The sequence below is a fragment of the Callithrix jacchus genome, chromosome 1 (genome assembly GCF_049354715.1).
Source record: "Callithrix jacchus isolate 240 chromosome 1, calJac240_pri, whole genome shotgun sequence".
Taxonomy (NCBI): domain Eukaryota; kingdom Metazoa; phylum Chordata; class Mammalia; order Primates; family Cebidae; genus Callithrix; species Callithrix jacchus.
In genome coordinates this window covers 77,877,670-77,898,559 of record NC_133502.1, presented here as the reverse complement: position 1 = coordinate 77,898,559, position 20,890 = coordinate 77,877,670, and the positions used below count along the sequence as shown (strand labels likewise).

The 20,890-nt window shown below is 41.7% G+C and overlaps 1 protein-coding gene across 2 annotated transcripts in view; it reads left to right on the top strand.

Annotated features, from left to right (window-relative positions):
* Positions 1 to 10,660, top strand: part of FBP2 (fructose-bisphosphatase 2) — a 47,790-nt gene extending 37,130 nt beyond the window's left edge. For both annotated transcript variants that reach the window (XM_008993591.5, XM_002742741.6), the window contains exons 6-7: positions 6,723 to 6,842; positions 10,249 to 10,660. In XM_008993591.5, the coding sequence (XP_008991839.3) occupies positions 6,723 to 6,842; positions 10,249 to 10,443 (315 nt within the window). In that variant the 3' untranslated portion in view covers positions 10,444 to 10,660. The remainder of the gene's footprint in view (positions 1 to 6,722; positions 6,843 to 10,248) is intronic.
* Positions 10,661 to 20,890: the final 10,230 nt, after the last annotated feature.

The window sequence follows — 20,890 nt, the reverse complement described above, 5'->3', positions numbered from 1 at the left end:
GCCTCTACTAAAAATACGAAAATTGGCCAGGCGCAGTGGCTCACGCCTGTAATCCCAGCACTTTGGGAGGCCGAGACGGGCAGATCGTGAAGCCAGGAGATCAAGATTATCCTGGCCAACATGGTGAAACCCCGTCTCTACTAAAAATATGAAAATTAGCTGGACATGGTGGCACGTGCCTGTAGTCCCAGCTACTCAGGAGGCTGAGGCCAGAGAATTGCTTGAACCCAGGAGGCTGCGGTGGGCCGAGATCTCACCACTGCACTCTAGCAACACACACACACACACACACACACACACACACACACAATTAGCTGGGTGTGGTTGGAGGGTGCCTGTAATAGCAGCTACTCGGGAGGCCAAGGCACAAAAATCACTTGAATCTGAAAAGAAGGGGAAGTTACAGTGAACGAGATTGGGCAACAAGACAGTGTCTCAAAGTAAGAAAGAAGGAAAGAAAAAAAGGTATGAAGGTATTTCTAGAAGTAGGATTTCTGGTAAAACAGAATTCTGGAACTTCACTTCTTCACTTCACTGTTAAGTCACGCCAAGGTGTTTCATCTTGGGTCTGATAAAGTGGTAACTAAAATAGCAGAAGACTTGGTAAATTTTGCCTAAAATGTGGTTTCACAGCCGCAACTAGAAGACGATAGAATATAATGATGTTCATTGTAATTACTATTTGGAGATGTTTCAAGGTGATAATGAGAATAGCTGACATTGTGCTAAGCCCTACTCTAGTGTTTTATGTGTAAAAGCTCCTTTTATCTCATAACAACTGTTGGAGGCAGGTACAGATGGGGAAGCTGAGGCACAGAGGGGTTCCATTTCTTATCCAAGGTGAGTGCCTGAGCCGGGATTCAAACCCAAGCATTCTGGCTGTCAAGCCATGCCCTTAACCACAACATGAGCCTGCTTGGAAACAATCAAGTGGGGAAGAATCCTCACTCCTACACACCAGGGGTGTGGCTCAGGGCTGCCTAACCTGGAGGGAGACAGCGCCTCCCTGCTGGCTGCGGAGTTTTTGCCAGTTCCTCTTCCTGCTGTATGAGCTGTGCACCTGCTAGGTGTGTACAGGACAGAAGTCCGCTATAGAGCACCCAAGTCCATATCTGGGAGGGAAGAGGAAGACGAATCAGGCTGGTCTCAGGAATCTGCTTATTGTGGTGGGGAGGACGGAGGGAGGAAATGAATGAGAAAACACTGCCTCAGGGGTCTGGTAATTTGTTTCATTTTTGTTTTTGACAATTGTTAGAGCATTTGGCTTGCCTAATTAGCAGTAATATTTCCTTACATTTTTCACAAACTCCACCTGTTGGTGCAGTGAGAAATGTGAGCTATAAAATTGGAGTTGCTTAAAAAGATGGTGACCATGAATTATGAACGAGGTGACTAATCATTAAAAATGTCATTTTATTTATTTATTTTCGTTTTATTTATATATTTATTTATTTTTATTTCGAGATGGATTTTTGCTCTTGTTGCTCAGACTGAAGTGCAATGGTGCGATCTTGGCTCACGGCAATCTCTGCTTCCCGGGTTCAAGGATTCTCCTGAGTCAGCCTCCCAAGTAGCTGGGATTACAGGCTCCCGCCACCATGCCTGGCTAATTTTTTGTATTTTTAGTAGAGACCAGGTTTCATCATGTTGGCCAGGCTGGTCTCAAATGCCTGACCTCAGGTGATCCAAAATGCTGGGATTATGGGCATGAGCCACCATGTCACGTCCATTATTTTATTTTCAGTTGATATATAATAATTATATGTATTTACGGGGTACATAGTGATGTTTCATTATGTGTAATGTACAGTGATCAGAACAGTGTAATTAGCAAATCCATCATCTTAAACATTTATCATTTCTTTGTGTTGGAAACATTCAAGATCCTCCTTCTAGCTCCTTGAAAATATGTCATATATTATTGATAACTATAGTCATCTTACAGTGGTTTAGAACACTAGAACATAGTCCTCTGACACAGGTGTAATTATTTTTTATTTTTTAAACTTTTATTTTAGATTCAGTGTTAGTTGTGCAGGTTTGTTATGAAGTAAACTTGTGTCGTGGGGGTTTGTTGTACAGATGGTTTTGTCTCCCAGGTACTAAGCCTAGTATCCAATGCTTATCTTTTCTGCTCCCCTCCCTCTTTCCACCCTCCACCCTCAAGTAGGCCCCAGTGTCTGTTGTTTCCCTCTTTGTGTCCATGTGTTCTCATCATTTAGCTTCTACTTATAAATGAGAACATGTAGCATTTGGTTCCCTATTCCTGTGTTAGTTTACATAAGATAATTAGGCCTCTAGCTCCACCCATGTTCCTGCAAAAACATGATCTCATTCTTTTTAATGGCTGCATAGTATTCCATTGTGCATATGCAGCACATTTTCTTCATCCAGTCTATCACTGATGGGAATTTAGGTTGATTCCATCTCTTTGCTATTGTGAATAGTGCTGCAGTGAACATACACGCGCATGTGTCTTTACAATAGAATGATTTATATTTCTTTGGGTATATACCTGTACTGGGATGGCTGTTTTTAGCTGTTTGTGAGATCACTACACTGCTTTCCACAATGGTTGAACTGATTTACACTCCCACAAACAATGCATTTACACTCCCCTTTTTCTGCAACCTTGCCAGCATCTGTTGTATTTTGATTTTTTAGTAATCACCATTCTGACTGGTATGAGATGGTGTCTCATTGTAGTTTTGATTTGCATTTCTCTAATGATCAGAGCTTTTTTTTTTTTTAAGATGGAGTCTCACTCTGTAGCCCCAGGCTGGAGTGCAGTGGTGCAATCTCAGCTCACTGCAACCTCTGCCTCCCGGGCCCCAGTTCAAGCAATTCTGCTACCTCAGCCTCCGAAGTAGCTGGGATTATAGGCACAAGCCACCATGCCCAGCTAATTTTTTTATTTTTTAGTAGAGACGGCGTTTCACCATGTTGGCCTGTCTGGTCTTGAACTCCAGACCTCATGATCTGCCAGCCTCGGCCTCCCAAAATGCTGGGATTACAGTTATGAGCCACTGCACCTGGCCGATATTGAGCTTTTCAAATATGCTTTTTAGTTTCTTTTGAAAAGTATCTGTTCATGTCCTTTGCCCACTTTTTAATTGTTTTTTCTTGTGTATTTAAGCTCCTTATAGAGTTAGACCTTTCTCAGATGTATTGTTTGCAGAAATGTTCTCCCATTCTGTGGGGTGTCTGTTTACTCTATTGACAGTTTTTTTTGCTGTGCAGAAGCTCTTTAGTTTAATTAAATCCCATTTAGCAATTTTTGCTTTTGTTGTAATTGCTTTTGGCATCTTTGTTATGAAATCTTTGCTCATGCCTACATCCAGGATGGTATTGCCTAGGTTGTCTTCAGGGTTTTTGTAGTTGTGGGTTTCACATTAGGCCTTTAATACATCTTGAGTTAATTTTTGTATATGGTGTAAGAAAGTGGTCCCGTTTTAACCTTCTGCATATGGCTGGCTAGTCACCCCAGCACCATTTATTGAATAGGAAGTCGTGTCCCCATTGCTAGTTTTTGTCAGCTTTGTCAAAAACAAAGGTCAAATGGTCAGAAGTAAGTGTGTGGCCTTATTTCTGGATCCTCTATTCTGCTCCATTGGTCTATTTGTCTGTTTTTGTAGCAGTGCCATGCTGTTTTGGTTATTGTAACCCTGTATTATAGCTTGAAATCAAGTAATGTGATGCCTCCAGCTTAGTTCTTTTTGCTTAGTCTGTCTCTTTATGGTTCCATATGTATTTTAAAATAGTTTTTTCTAGTTCTGTGAAAAATGTCATTGGTAGTTTGATAGGAATAGCATGGAATCTGTAAATTGTTTTGGGTAGTATGGCCATTTTAACAATATTGACAGTTTATATCCATGAGCATGGAATTTTTTCCATTTGTTTGTGTCATCTCTGATTTCGTTGAGCAATGTTTTGTAGTTCTCATTGTAGATATTTTTCACCTCCCTGGCTAGCTCTATTCCTAGGCATTTTATTATTTTTGTGGCAATTCTGAAAGGGATTATGTTCCTGATCTGGCTCTTGGCCTGGCTGTTTTTGGTGTATAGGGATGCTAATGATTTTTCGTATGTTGATTTTGTGTCTTGAATTCTCTTGAAGTTGTTATCAGCTTAACGAGATTTCGGACCAATACTATGGGCTTTTCTAGATATAAAATCATGTCATCTGCAAAGAGGGATAGTTTGACTTCCTATCTTCCTATTTGGATGCTCTTTATTTACCTCTGTTGCCTGATTGCCCTGGCCAGAATTTCCAATACCATGTTAAATAGGAGTGGTCAGAGAGGGCATCCTTGTCTTGTGCCAGTTTTTAAGGGAGTGCTTCCAGCTTTTGCCCATTCAGTATAATGTAGGCTGCAGGTTTGTCATAGATGGCTCTTATTATTTTGAGGTATGTTCATTCAATATCTAGTTTGTTGAGAGTTTTTAACATGAAGAGGTATTGAATTTTATTGAAAGCCTTTTTTCCATCTATTGAAAAAATCAAGTGGCTTTTGTCTCTGGTTCATTTTATGTGATGAATCACATTTATTGGTTTGCATATGTTGAACCGATCTTTCATCCCAGGAATAAAGACTGCTTGATTATGGCAGATAAGCTTTATGTGCACTGATGCTATGGGTTTTAATGAGGATTTTTGCATCAATATTCATCAAGGGTATTGGCCTGAATATTTTTTAGTTGTGTGTCTGCCAGGTTTTGGTATCAGGATGATGTTTGCCTTGTAGAATGAGTTGTGGAGTTCAAATTTTTGGAACAGTTTCAGTGGAAATGATACCAGCTCTTTTTTGTATATCTGGTAGAATTCGGCTGTGAATCTCTCTGGTCATGGCTTTTTTGGGTTATTTTTATTATCAGACAATTTTTACTGATTTAATTTTGGAGTTTGTTATTGGTCTGTGCAGGGATTCAGTTTCTTCCTGGCTGTCTTAAGTGAATGTATGTTTCCAGGAATTTATCCATTTCCTCTAGATTTTCTAGTTCGTGTACATAGAGGTGTTCACAGTAGTCTCTGATGGTTTGTATTTCTGTGGGGTTGGTGGTAATATCCCCTTTGTTATTTCTAGTTGAATTTATTTGGATCTTCCCTCTATTCTTCTTTATTAGTCTAGTGACCAGTCTATCTATCTTATTAGTTCTTATTTTTTTCAAAAAACAAACTCCTCGGTTCATTGATTTTTTTGAATTTTTTTTTTTGAGATGGACTTTTGCTCTGTCACCTAGGCTGGAGTGCAATGGCGTGATTTTGGCTCACTGCAACCTCTATCTCTCAGGTTCAAGTGATTCTCCTGCCTCAGCATCCAAGTAGCTGGAATTACAGGCATCTGCCATCATACCTAGCTATTTTCTTTTTATTTTTAGTAGAGATGGGGTTAAACCATGTTGGCCAGGCTAGTCTTGAACTCCTGACCTCAGGTGATCCTCCGCCTCCCAAAATGCTGGGATTACAGCCATGAGCCATGCATGCAGCAATGAATTGTGTGTGTGTGTGTGTGTGTGTGTGTGTGTGTATGTCTCAATCTCCTTCAGTTCAGCTCTGATTTTGATTATTTCCTGTCTTTTGCTAGCTTTGAGGCTGGTTTGCTCTTACTTCTCTAGTTCTTTTTGTTGTGCTGTTAGGTTGTTAATTTGAGATATTTTTGACTTGTTGATATGGGCAATTAGTGCTATAAATTTCCCTCTTAACACTGCCTTACCTGTGTCCCAGAAATTTGGTTATTTTATCTTTGTTCTCATTAGTTTCAAAAAAATCTCTTGATTTCTGCCTTAATTTCATTATTTACCCAAAAGTCATTCAGGAGCAAGTTGTTTAATTTTTATGTAATTGTATGGTTTGAGTGATTTTCTTATTCTTCTATTTTTATTGAGCTGTGGTTTGAGAGTGGTTGGTATGAGTTTCGTTCTTTTGCATTTGCTGAGGATTGTTTCACATCTGCTTGTGTGTTCAATTTTAGTGTATGTGCTGTGTGGTGATGAGAAGATTGTATAATTTGCGGGTTTTGGGTGGAGAGTTTTATAGATGTCTAACAGATCCATTTGGTCTAGTGTTGATTTGAGGTCTTGAATATCTTTGTTAATTTTCTGCTTCAGCGATTACTGCCAGTGAGGTGTTGAAGTCTCCCACTATTATTTTGTGGGAGTCAAGGTCTTCTTGAAGGTCTCTGAGGCTTTGCTTTATGAATCTGGGTGCCCTGGTGTTGGGTGGATATTATTTAGGATAGTTAGTCTTCTTGTCGAATTGAGCCCTTTACCATGATGTAATGTCCTTCTTTGTCTTTTCTGAACTTTGTTGGTTTAAAGTCTGTTTTGTCTGAAATTAGGATTGCAGCCCCTGCTTTTTTTCTGTTTTCTATATGCTTGGCTTCCATCCCTTTATTTTGAGCCCATAGGTGGCATTGCATGTGGATGGGTGACTTCCTTTTTCTTTCTTTTTGTTTGTTTAGCTGCTTTTTAAAGATTGCTACAGGATATTGTCTCATACTTTAGGCAGTCCTATGTTTAGTAAGTCCAGTAACACGATGAGGTTTGAGGAGCTCATAATGAATGAAATGCACAATTACATAATCTTTTCAATTCCTGCACTAGTGGGTAGAGGATAGGGGATCAGAAATGCAGAGGTCACATCAACTGGACTTCTGACCGTGAATAGGTGCTGGTTAATCCTGAAAGCCACTGGATCTTGTCTCTTCTCTTTCTGTCTTCTAGGATGGCAGTGCTCCCTATGGGGCCAGGTATGTAGGCTCCATGGTGGCTGACGTGCACCGCACCCTGGTCTATGGAGGAATCTTCCTGTACCCAGCCAACCAGAAGAGCCCTAAGGGCAAGGTAATTCTCCCTTGTCGACTGGCTGTCAGGGAGGAGGGGGAACTACTCCTACTGTCTGGCTACTGCACTGCTCTGTGGCATGTCTGTGTGGAGATGGGCAGGGGAGGAAAAATGAGCTCTATTTCCCTTGAGTCTCCAGGCTGTGGGAGGTTTTGAGAAGGAGAAGGTTGACAGGCTGACGTTATGTGACTGGTGATTCTCACTGGTCTTCCACCCTCTGGCCCTACACCCACCATTCACCATGAGCTGGCTGTGTGTCTGACTTTCCACAGGGTGTACCTGACTTTTAGCTTCAGCACCAGCTGATTTGTGATCATGGACCCCCACGGGGCACCTAATAAAACTTATCAACATACTTCCAAGAACAAATGCATGTAAACATACACATTATATGTTGAGGGGGTTCACTGATACCATGAGTCCACCCATGTATCCCCTAGAGAATTTCCAGTCCTCAGAATAAGAACTTCTACTCAGAACTCAGCCAATATATCTGGAAAGGTAGTTCTTGGAAGGTCTGATTGCAATTTAATGATGCAAAACTGAAAATACTTGTATTATCAATCAAGAACCATATGATCCAGCTATCTTGAGTAGAACCTCCCATAAAAATGCATCTGATTTTTAGCCAATCACAGAAATCATAGGTAAGTAGTGAAATCAAATAAAGAGCTCTGTTTTCTCTGACATACCGACAGTCAGCCACACATTTTTCTGTCATGCAGAGTCGCCTTGAGATTTGAATTGTTGGAATGCTTAGATTCGAAGCCATGCTAAGAGATCTAACACAGCACGTGAGGCCAGAGAGAAGATTTTCATAGGCTGGTATATCAGGTGTTTCTCTTCATGTGAGTGGTTAGCCCAAGTGTATTCACCCACTGAACAAAGAACACTGATAAGCCTGCAGCAGAGGTGCTGAAGGAAAGCAAAGCACTATGGAGGACTATCATACTAAGTGAGACAAGTGGAAGACGTGGAAATTCTTAGATAGAACCACTCTAGTCATGTACTCAGTTACATCAGGGAGAACATGAAGATGGATTATTACTGATTATTCAAATGATCATAAATGAGTCAGAAATACCCACATGGGATCACATGTGCATGTCCTGTAAGCACATGTTGCTCCATAGATAGATGTCTGTTCGCTGCACGTAACTAACACCCATATGGAGAGTTCTGTTACAACATCTGTGTGTGTGTGTCTGTGTGTGTATGTGCACACTCCCATCCTGTGTGCCTGCATCTGTATAGCTGTGTAGATTTAATTGCAGAGAGAATATAGGTCACATGGCCTGCCAGCCAAGGTTCCACGAAGTCCTGCACATTTTGGTATTAAATTTCCTACAACAGAAAAATCTGAGGTCATGGCAAAAATAACTTGGTTCCAAGACAAGCACATATGTACCAATACTGAGCTTTTTTGGTTAAAGTACTTGAATCAACAGGGTAATTGATTACAATCTGAGACTTTATTGTCTGATGCCCCAAATCCCCCTTTCCATAAAGGGGGAGAAAAATGCTGAGTGCTACAAGCTGCCAAGGTGGGTGTCTCCCTGGCTAGACTGTCCAGGACAGCCTGATCCCCAGCGTCCCTCCTGTGGGTGATGAAGGACAGAATGAACCACCCGCATACAGCCTGCATGCACGACAGCTTTTGTACACCCTGCTGGGCACCCACTACTTCAAGAGCCAGAGGTCTGGGTGAGGGCACCTTACACTATCTGACCAAAATGGCAGGAAATACCGCCAAGAGTCTTCACCTACTTTCTCCTGAATGTCTGGATCTCCAGCCTAGACCAAAGATATTATGTTCCTCTCCTTAATATATATAATAGAAAAAATATGATATAATGTGATATAATACAATAATATATAAATATATAATAGAAAAGTTTTACCATAATATATGATTGTTTCTCAAAGTAGTTTAAACATACCACCAAAATGGACTGGAAGGAAAGAATGATGAGGAAAGGTTGCACACAGCTGGGTCGACCATTTTGTAAGCTGATAATAGAAAATGAACTTTTTGGGAAGTTACACAGGTTGTACCAATGGGGGAAAGGAGAAGGAGACATGCACAGCAGCAGTGCCTCCAGCCGGAACCACACCCTGATTCTAATGTGATGGGATGTGTATCATGTATCAGGCCTGCGGGTCATGACAACATCATAGAAATAAACCTGAAAAGTCCATTCAATCCAACCCCATTCACTTCAATTCACCGTATACTCACAGGACACAGGGAGCCTCCTGCCAGTTCTCCGTTGTCTGCGGGAGGGTTAGAGAAGGCCTTCCTTCCTCTGAACAGGCTCAGCCCTGGGTCTTTTGCAGAGACTAACAAGTAGGATTCAAGCTGATTTCTGGGACCCCTCATGTAGTAAACACAGTGGCCTTGCTTGGACACTTTTTTTTTGAGACAAGGTCCCGCTCTGTCCCACAGACTGGAGGGCAGTGGTATAATCACAGCTTATGTAATCACATACAGAAGAGCAACAGCAACTGAGCCTTGAACTCCCGGGCTCAGTTGATCTTCCCACTTCAGCTTCCTGAATAGCTGGGATCACAGGCATGCACTACCATACCTGGTTAATTTTTAAATTTCCATTAGAGATGGAGTCTCACTACGTTGCCCAGGCTGGTCTCAAATTCCTGGACTCAAGCAATCCTCCTGCCTCAGCCTCCCAAAATGCTGAGATTAAAGGCACGAGCCAACACACTTTCTTCGTGTCAGACACTACTGAGAATTGAGATAGTACAGGGACCAACTAGGATAGACAGCAGCCTATGGAGGAAGCCAGGCATTAAAGAGGCCTCAGTGTGATGAGTGGTACCAGAGGGGACATACAGTGCTATGGGAGTGCAAATGATGGGATTTCACTTAGTCTAAGGGGCAAAAGACAAGACCATTGAAACCCCAACAAACTAGCAATGTCAAAGCTTAAGATGTGGAGTTCCTCCACACAATTCCAGCCACTGTGGCATGCTCAAGGTGATCTTACTGCCCCATCCAAGCTTGACTCCTTACCAGCCTTGAGGTCTCACATATAAAGGCTTCTACCCAGGCCTGCAGCCTCAGTTTACCTCATTGTTGAACCAAGAAATAGGTGCCTAGATCTCCTATCTCCAAGTCAAGAGGCAAGTCTCTCATAAGCACAGGGACAAGATGGGTAGATAAATGGCTCAGCTATCTTGGGGCCCCCAAGGCTCCTGGATGAGTGCCATCTGATGCATCTGGCCTGCTGCAGGCTCTCAAGCTGAGGCCCACTCTTGTGAGGTGCATGGTGCCTCATGCGAGCCAGATGGAAGCTCAGCCATGCAAATTCCTCCCCTAGCTTTAGGGGCGTGGCTCAGGACATTGGCCTCTTGCAGAGTTTACTCACCTGCCTCTGTTCCTCCACAGCTCCGGCTCCTGTATGAATGCAATCCTGTGGCTTACATCATTGAGCAGGCAGGAGGCTTGGCGACCACAGGGACCCAGCCAGTACTGGACGTAAAGCCTGAGGCAATTCACCAGCGAGTCCCCCTCATTCTGGGGTCCCCAGAGGATGTACAGGAATATCTGACCTGCGTGCAGAAAACCCAGGCATGCAGCTAGTGGGTTTGACCCCACATGCTCTCTTCTCTTTGTCTTGCACCTTGTTTAAAGACCCTAAAGGAGTGATAAACAGAGATGATAGTGATGAGAATCCTAAGGGCAAATCCACCTAATCACATACAGAAGAGCAACAGCAAACTGCTTATGAAGATTTGGAAGCCACAGGCAATTCTGTGGCCCATGTGAGGGGCTAGAAATAAAAACCCACATGTGGAAAGAGGGACTTTGGCTTGTCTTCTGTCAGAAACAGCAGCAAATATGGTTATAATTGTCAACTCACATAATTGGCGGCTGTAGGCTTAGGGGCAAAGAGTACATAGATTAGTTAAGAATTTGTCTCAGTTGACTTGAAATCTGAACCTAGTGTCTTATCCTGTAGTGATAAATTTCCTTCCTCACACACATTAATGTCTTAGAAGAGTATTTGTGTCTGATTTCGGATAAACTCGAGTCAGAAATCTCATGGCAGTTAAATTCTGAAATTTTTGATTCAGCTTATCTTAGGAGTCTATAACTTGGATGACCAATCACAGTTTGAATGGAAAATGGGGTCACTTATTGTCAAAGCCAGAAACTAAATAGGGTCAATATTTAGAAATCAACTACTTTTCACAACCTCTTAACCTTGCATTTTCAGTTTCTGGGGAAATGTTTCAATCTATTCTAGGGACTAACTGGTGTACACTGGTTAAATGACTTATCACTTGTCCAAATTATGGTAAGATTGGGGAAGCGATGGCTTATGCATCTGCAATCCCATTTCATTTTAGGAAGAATTGCTCTGAATATCTGTGGACTTGGAAGCTAAGAAAGACATTCCTGAATGATTGACAAATCAAATCCAGAAGTATTTAAAACAAAGATGCATCAGGATAAAATCAGGCTTAACCTAGAAATTCAAGAATGATTCAGCATGGAGAAATCCATGGCAGTAATTCATTAGGTTAAAGGAAGGCATTGTGTGGATGGGACCAGGCAAGGCCCTGGAGGAAGCAAGGCTGTCCTTTCCCACTTTAGCTTGGGCCGGGTGGGGCATGCAACCCACAGGCACATTGCAACTTGGCTGTCATTCTGTAGGCGGCATCGTTCCTAAGTCCAGCATGGCTTGGAAGCTTTAGCAGAAGCAGCAAAATCTTATTACGTAATCAAATTTTTTTCACCTTCCCAAAAAGGAACAAAGATTTTCTTTGTTCTGGGAAGAATTCTGATTCTAATCAATGAGCTCTTAATGCTTTCCTAGTCACTTCATCTAAAACTTATAGCCCATAGATCCAAACAGAAATCCTCACTTTGAAATATCTTTTGAATACTCCATTGAGTGTGTTTGCCACCTGCAGTCTCAAGATTAGAAGGAGACGGTCTTGCTGGAAGCAGAGCTGAGAGGCAGCACCTTCAATCTTGGCCTCAATTATTCGGTGCACATGGTAGATGCTCAGGAAAAGATCGATTTGCCCTCCATGCATGTTCTTCTTAAAGCTGAGACTGTGGGTCCCTGCATGTCAAACCCAAGAACAGGGAACTAGGGGAGAGGCTGGGACTCCTGTTTCATTCTCAGAAACTACTCATCAACAGTTTGAGGGCATTGGTGGAATGATGCCTTGGTGACCCTTCCACAGGTGGGGTCCACAAAGCCCATCTGCTGGGCTCTGCCTGAGTGATCGGAGAAGGCCTTCCTCTTGGTTTCTCATTCCCTCCTGACTGACTGCCTTTCCAGTTTAAATGGTGGCATCAGTCTCAGGAGAAATCTGTTCTTTCTGTTTTCTAGGATTCCTGAAGAGTACACTCTGCAGCTCCAGCCCTACTGGGAGCCTGGGACCATTCATGGAGGAGGTAGCTCCAATTGCACTTTAGGCAGATGGGCTCCTGCAACTGGGAGGTGGACCCATTAACACATCAGAAGAAGAAAAGTAATAAGGCCATGTCAATAGGTGCATTTTAAAAAGATAACAAGATGGCCAGACACGGTGGCTCATTCCTGTAATCCCAGCACTTTGGGAGGTCAAGGCATGCAGATCACGAGGTTAGGAGATCGAGACCATGCTGGCCTACATGGTGAAACATGCTCTCTATTAAAAATAGAAAAATAAGCTGGACGTGGTGGTGCATGCCTGTAGTCTCAGCTACTCAGGAGGCTGAGGCAGAAGAATCACTTGAATCCAGAAGAAGAAGGTTGCAGTGAGCCAAGATCATGCCACTGCACTCCAGCCTGGTGACAGAGTGGGACTCTGTCTCAAAAAAAGAAGTCAAGCTTTTTCAAATCAGTGGGAAAGAATGACTGGTATGAGGATAATTAGCTAATCATTTGGAAAAATAAATAAGCGTTGACCCTAAAGTAGATTCCAGATGGATCATAGAAGTTAGAAAGTGTTTAAAGTATAAAGTTGGCCAGCCGTGGTGGCTCACGCCTGCAATCCCAGCACTTTGGGAGGCAGAGGCGGGTGGATCACCTGAGGTCAGGAGTTCGAGATTAGCCTGACCAACATACTGAAACCCTGTCTTTACTAAAAATATAAAAAATTAGCTGGGTGTGGTAGTGGGCGCCTGTAATCCCAGCTGCTCAGGAGGCTGAGGCAGGAGAATCACTTGAACCCTGGAGGCGGAGGTTGCAATGAGCCAAGATTGTGCCATTGCACTCCAGCATGGGCAATAAGAGCGAGACTCTGTCTCAAAAAAAAAAAAAAAAAAAAAAAAAAAAGAAAGTATAAAGCTATTACAAAAGATACAGGGTGGCATATTTATGATCTTCTATGGGACCAAAATACACAAAGCAAAGCATATATGGGAAAGACAGATGTAACTACGACAAAGTAGAAACAACATGCCACAAAGTTAAAAGATAATTGAGAGGTGAGGAGAAAATATTTGCAACATATGACAAAAAAATTAATAGCAAGAATCACACATGTTAAGAGAAAAAAGAAGCTATCCATAGAGAAATTAACAAAGCTACAAAACTGCAAAAGTTTATTCAGTAAACAGTCCTGGCACAACTGGCTATTTTCCTGGGAGTGGAGAATGTTGGACTCCTGCTCCTTACATACCCCCAAATAAATGGATAAAATGTATTAAACATTAAACAAAAACCAGTATGTATCTTGAATGAGAATTTAGAATAACATAAATATTCACTCTGTCACCCAGGTTGGAGTGTGCAGTGATGTGATCTTGGCTCACTGCAACCTCTGCCTCCCGGGTTCAAGCGATTCTCCTGCCTCAGCCTCCTGAGCAGCTGGGATTACAGGCACATGCCACCACACATGGCTAATTTTTGTATTTTTAGTAGAGATGGGATTTTACCATGTTGGTTAGGCTGGTCTCGAACTCCTGACCTTGTGATCTGCCTGCCTTGGCCTCCCAAACTGCTGAGATTGCAGGTGTGAGCCACCACTCCCAGCAGAATAATGTATTTTTTTAAAATGAACTTGGGACACAGAAAGCCAAGATAGAAACCAGGATAGAAATCCCCAGGTTTTTTAAAACGTACCTCTTTGACAACCTAAAATATCTGTAAATTTTTTTCTGGCAAATAAATTTTAAAAAACAAAGTTGAAGGTGAAATAGACTGAAAAGGAAACCTTCTCAATACCTTTGACACATAAAATGTTAATATCCATGGTATCCACAAAGCTTTCCAAAACTGGTTTAAAAAAATGCACATACATCCTAAGGGAAAGGTGGTAACATGCAGTTAAATCTTGGTTTTAAAACAGGGTTTAAAAAATCGTTTGATTTTTAAAATTATTTGACTTCTTTCAGTGCATCGTATATTTGGGGTTCAACAACCAGAAACAGCAAGGGAGAAAACCATGATGATGGGAGCTGGTTTGACTGAGAAATTGCAACAGCCCAGGAGCTCCTTAACCCTACATGAGCCATAGAAGAGGGCTCACCAGAGGCAATATGTTGACAAGCTCCAGGTCATGTTTATGGCCTCCTCTGTACCTATATCTGTCCATCTCTGCTCTGTCCTAAAACCTCAGGGAACCAGCCCTCCCAATTTCTCAAAGGCTTTTCACATGCCATTACTTTCCTGTTTTTTCTGACAATTCTATTTTTAAAAAAACCAACAAGGGAGTTTCAATGCTATGAGGGCATTCTTAGTAATAAAAATTAGCCCGGCACCACGTTGAGATACCATCTCACGCCAGTTAGAATGGTGATCATTAAAAAATCTGGAGACAACAGATGCTGGAGACGATGTGGAGAAATAGGAACACTCCTACACAGTTGGTGGGAGTGTAAATTAGTTCAACCATTGTGGAAGACAGTGTGGCGATTCCTCAAGGACCTAGAAATAGAAATTCCATTTGACTCAGCAATCCCATTACTGGGTATATATCCAAAGGATTATAAATCGCTCTACCATAAGGACATATGCGCATGAATGTTCATTGCAGCACTGTTTACAATAGCAAAGACCTGGAACCAACCCAAATGCCCACTGATGATAAACTGGACAGGGAAAATGTGGCACATATACACCATTGAATGTTATGCAGCCATCAAAAACGATGAGTTTGTGTCCTTTGTAGGTACTTGGATGAATCTGGAAGCCATCCTTCTCAGCAAACTGACACGAGAACAGAAAACCAAACACCGCATGTTCTCACTCATAGGTGAGTGTTGAACAATGAGAACACATGGATTCAGGGAGAGGAGCATCACACACTGGGGGCAGTTGGGGGGTTAGGGGAGGGTCAGTGGGGGTGGGGAGGGTGGGGAGGGATAACATGGGGAGAAATGCTGGATATAGTATACACCTAAAGTAAAAAAAAAATTACCTGGGCATGTTGGCATGCACCTATAGTCCCAGCTACTTGGGAGGCTGAGGTGGGAGGATCACCTCAGCCTGGGGAGGTCAAGGCTGCTGTGAGCCATGACTATGCCACTGCCGTCCAGCCTGAGCAACAGAGTGACACCCCATTTCAAAAAAAAAATTCCTGTATACTAGATCAACCTTCTCAAGTCATTACAAAGCTCAAAAATTTGAATTAAGTAGAACTCATGAACAAAATGTGTTTCAGAGGGGATAACATATCTAGCCACACACAAATAGGAAATTTCCTCCAAAATATCAAATACTCTAAATACTATGACAAATATAGTTCCTCTTATCAACAAACCAAAATCACATCTAGAGACGTATGATTTTCATTGACTTCAAATGATTTTGACTTCACCCCTCAGTGTCCAGCCTTCTCTCTCCATTTCCCTTGGATTCAGTCTTTTCTCTTGAGTTAGGAGGTTATCCGGGCAGTGTCCTTTCTCTCTGTGTTATTCCACTCTATCACCCACTTGCATTTTCCCCTCTGTCCTTCAGCACATTTTTCCCCCACGATGCTCTGGCCACGCTGACCTGGTGTCTCCATCTCTGCTCCTTCTCATTCCCCTGAATGCAGTCCATGTTTTCTTAAGTCTGTGAACTTTTTGTGATTGCTAAATACTAAGAGCTTCTAAAAATGAGACCTCATCCTCTAAACAGAACCTGTTTAGAGATTCCAGGGAAGGCCAGCTGGCTCCCAGTCCCAGAAGTATTCTGCTATGTAAGACACCGTCTATGGCACATCAAGCCATTTGAGGCCTTGGAAAGGCATTCAGAAAAGGAGTTACTAAGTCTGAATTTCTGTAGATTCTTTTAGCAGAGAAAAATGTTGGATATATGGTTGATTTTCTTCTTCTTCTTCTTTTTTATTCCTCCTGTCTAACTAAAATTTTGTATGTTATGACCAGTATCTTCCTAAGCATACCATCTCAGGGTAAGCACCATTCTACTCTCTACTTCAGTAAGTTCAACTTTACTGAGCAACAGAGTGACACCCCATTACTATATTCCACATAGAAGGGAGATCATTTAGAGGGAGGAGGAAGATGGCAGATATGAGGCAGAGTCAATGAACAGCTGTCACCATGACGAACAGAGCAGTTTGTGGAGACTCACACCCTGAACTTTTGCTCCAAGCACCATTGCAGGAACATACCAGGAAATCCCAAAGATTTCACAGATCACTTGAAAAAAGCAGCATGCAATTGCAAATTCTGTGAAACAGGCAAAAAACTGGTGGTTCCCATGGTGTGAGGAAGGAATATCTGTCTCTAAACACAACCCCCCTGGGGAATCTGAAAATCCAGACCACGGGAAAAGGATTTAACCTTATCTGGAGTTGAAATCAATTTAGGGAGTCATGCAAAACATAAAAGTAGAAGCAGCAGTGGGAAGAGCCCTGTAGGGACTCCCAGTCTCCAGCTTGAGTCTAGGGAAGCCATCCCTGACTACATACATCTCACATGGGCTTTTGGGGAAGGCAGTCAGTGGAATCAGGGAGGGGGTCACAGGGTAAAAGAACCTTTCAACTGAAATTTGTAATAATTCCAAATAGCAGCTAATTCTCTTGAGCAGAATCCAGGGAACAAACAGAAACTGCTGCAGATAGGAGCACAAGAGCTGCCACTGACAGTGTGGGCAGAAAGGGAGGAGCAAGACCTGAAAGCTGCACTTGCTTTTTCGGTGGGGAAGCTTATGGCCTGGGGCAAGGTCTTAGCAGGGCACTGTGGGAGGGAGACTGGCCTTATCAAGTGTGTGGGAGCTGGATGAGGCCTCTCCTACTGGCTATCTCCCACTTCCCTGGTGAACAATATAACACAGCAGAGGTAGCAATAATCCCCTCTGGAAGCCCATTGTCCTAGGACCAGCATCCATCCCTCACAGTGGCCACAGCAAGCCCTGCCCAATGTGAGTCTGAGTCCAGACCTAACCCTGCCCCTACCTGAAGGTATTTATCTACCTGCCCTGGCAGCCAAACATAAAAGACAGAAACTCTTGGGAGCTTTATGGCCCTGGCCATTGCCTGACAAATCAGAATATTTATCCTGGTCAACTTAGGGCAGGCGTAGAGCCCCCTACTGCTACCGCAGCTGGTGCTGTCTTCAAAGTGCCACCACCTGGCCAACAAATTCAGGCCATTACAGCAACTCATGACAGAATAATTCTGTTTCCAGGAAGGAGAAAACAACAGCTAATTCCCCCACCTGCCATATTCTGGCTAACCAGAGGTCCTGAGTCTATCCACGTGTCAGCTTTGGAGCTAGCATAACAAGCGTTTGAGAAAACCAGCAAACTAAACACATCTACAACCCATGACTATCACACAGTTTACTTCACTCCCTGCCACCTCCTCCAGAGCAGGTGCTGGTATTCATGGCTAGGAGACCTGAAGGTGGATCACATCACAGGACTCTTTGCAGACACTCCAGGCACCAGCTCAGAGCCTAAAAGTCCCACTGAGTGGCTATACCCTGAAGAGCAATAACGATCACTGCAGTCCTGCTCTCAGGAAGCCCCATCTCTAGGGGATGGGGGAGAGCACCAAATCAACGGACAAAGGAATCTAAACAGCAGGCTTGAGTTCCAGACCTTTCCACTGAAATATTCTACCCAAATGAGAAAAAATCAGAAAAGTAATTCTAGTAATATGACAAAACGGGGTTCTATAACACCCCCAAAACATCACACCAGTCCCCCAGCAATGGAGTCAAACCAAGAAAAAAAATCCCTGAATTGCCAGATAAAGAATTCAGAATTGATTTTGAAGCTAGTCAAGGAGATACCAGAGAAAGGTGAAAACCAAATTACAGAAATTAAAAAAAAAAATACAGGATATGGATGAAAAATTCTCCAGAGAAATAGATATCATAAAGAAAAAACATTATAACTTCTACAAATGAAAGACAGAATCAGAGAAATACAAAATGTAGTATAAAGTTTCAACAGTAGACTAGAACAAGTAGAAGAAAGAACTTCAGAGCTCAAAGACAAGGCTTTCAACTTAACCCAATCAGACAATGACAAAGAAAAAAGAACTTAAAACATGAACAAAGCCTCCAAAAAATTTGGGATTATGTTAAATGGCCAAACATAAGAGTAATTGGTGTTCCCGAGGAAGAAGAGAAATCTAAAAGTCTGGAAAACTTATTTGAAGGAATAAGTGAAGCAAACTTCCCTGGCCTTGGTAGAGATCTAGATGATCAAATACAAGAGCTCAAAGAACACTCGGGAAACTCATTGCAAAAAGACCATTGTGAAGCACATAGTCATCAGGTTATCTAAATGCAAGACTTCAGAGGGCTGTGGCACCACAGGCCCCACAGAGAACCTGAGCCTGGTTCAGAGGCCAGGAGAGCCATCAGGGCATGGGTGGACACTGAGATTTGGCCTCCCTTATGACATGGGAGTCACTAAAGAGCTAGGCAGAGGCCTGACCTGTTGCAGTAGCATTCACTCTGGCTGCCTTGTGGAGTGTGGCTGAGTGGGTTAAGGCAGCAGCAGGCACTGGGGCCTCACGACAGTTCACGCAAGGGTGGCCATGGAGCTGGTCAGACACAGGAAGATTCTGGATCCACGTCTGAAGTTACAGGCAACAGGATTTGCTAATGAACTAGATGTGTTTTGAGAGGGAAAAGAGAAGTTACGAGCGACTGTACTGTTTTCAGTCTGAGCAGCAACTGGAAAAACAGTGACTATGCACAGAATTGAGGAAGGTTGTTGGGGAAACTTGTTTTCTTGTTTGACAGGTTGAGTTTGAAATGACCATTGAAATGCAGGAGAAGGGCAGAACAGCCCATCTGACATGGGGTCAGGGGTTCAGGCGAGTCTAGGCTCGAGCTGCAAATACAGGGATCACTGATATCGATGTGGTATTGGAAAAATAAAACTTTTAGTTTAAAAAAAGTCATTGAAATTGTTTTATAAAACATAAGATCATAGAAGAATAATCATGAAAAAATAGTCATTTTTTTTAGAGGGCTAACATCAAGTTATAGTACAGAATTGCAGTAAAATCCTGTACTTGTGTAAAAAGTAAAATAAGCAAGGTATATTTATATGTTTTATTTTATATTGAGAAAAAAGCAGGAGCTTGGGAGAGTCAAGATAATTATTTTTATTTAGTAAAGTAAGTAGAAAAGAATTATCTGCTATTAATCTGTGTGTAAAGTCCTTGAAAAGGAATAAAATTTGAGTAGGGCCTTTAATGGTGATTGTACAGAATTGTGCTTTCAATAGTATTTATAATAATTAAATTTGACCAATTTAAGCAGATAAATATACATGTTATGCTCACTTCTATTGTTCTACTTTTTATTTTATAAAAAATTATGATACCTAGTCCATAAATTTAATTATTATCATATTTGTTTCAAGCTTAAGCAGATAGTGAATCTGACACACTAAATACTTTTATCACATATGTAAACTGTATACATATTACTGATTTTTTTGTAAACATTACAACATTGTATATGTAACCACAGTATGAATATATTCTTCATTAAATCTTGAAAGTAACTTTTTTCCTGCAATTATTTCTTTATCCAATTTTAGTGACACACGAATGATTTATACATTTATTTACATTTAAAAGCACATACAAGAAATAAAATCTTACATGAAAATGTCATTTAAAAATAAACGTTGTAAAAATATTGATAGCAAATCTCTTTCTCAGACTTCTCATTTTTTATCTTCCCCAAGACTATGGTTTCCAAGTCCATTCTCACCCTTTTTATTCTTAGTGTGTGTTTGATTTGGGTGATCTGGTTTTTCTTTTGCCCTTGAGAAGAAAGAAAATGAATCAGCTCATCAGCTCACATTCATTCATGTATCTTCTTCAGGAAGATCTTCCTCGTGCTCCCAGCCCTAAGCTGGGTATTCTTGTAGCCCTGCTTTATCTAACAGTATGTTTTATGCTCTGTTTTTTTCCTACAGATTATCTGACTCCTGTGCTAGGTGGTAATCCCCTCAAGTTAAACTCTGCCCGTTATTTCTGTGCCCTTATGCATGTAATCCAAAATCAGAGTGGTGCTATGTCAAAAGAGCACAGAAAAGCTGTAATTTCAAAATAACTCATTCTTCTCTTTTTTGAACATAATGAAGTGGTGCAGGTGAACCACACTCATTGCATAGCTCCCTGTAACTTTTCAAATTTAAGATTCCTATGTGACTCTCCCCTTAAAAAAATTTGCCCTCATCTATACTCTTGCTCTTTCAGATACCTATTTAAAGGTGTTTTCTATTTTGGTGCTCCCCATTATCAAGTTTCAAAAAGAAAATACTTCTTGATAAGGAGGGGTGTAGATGAAAGCCTGCCCAGGTTGAGTAGACACAATATCCTTAATGGACAGAAGGGTAAGTTTGTGAATGTAAGCATTTGAATACTTTTTCTTTTCATTTCTGTGTAATTAGTGAATTTACTCTTGATAATTCTTCTTCTTTGTTCTTCTTGATAATAATTGTTCTTCCTTGTTCTGTTCTCTGCCAATATGCACATCATAAATGTGGGAGCTAACATTATCTGGAAACTAGAAAAATCCCAGAAAAAAAATATGAGTGCAATGATAGTTTAGAATTGGTGACATAGCAAAAATGGTGTAGTGGGCAGATACAGTATTGATT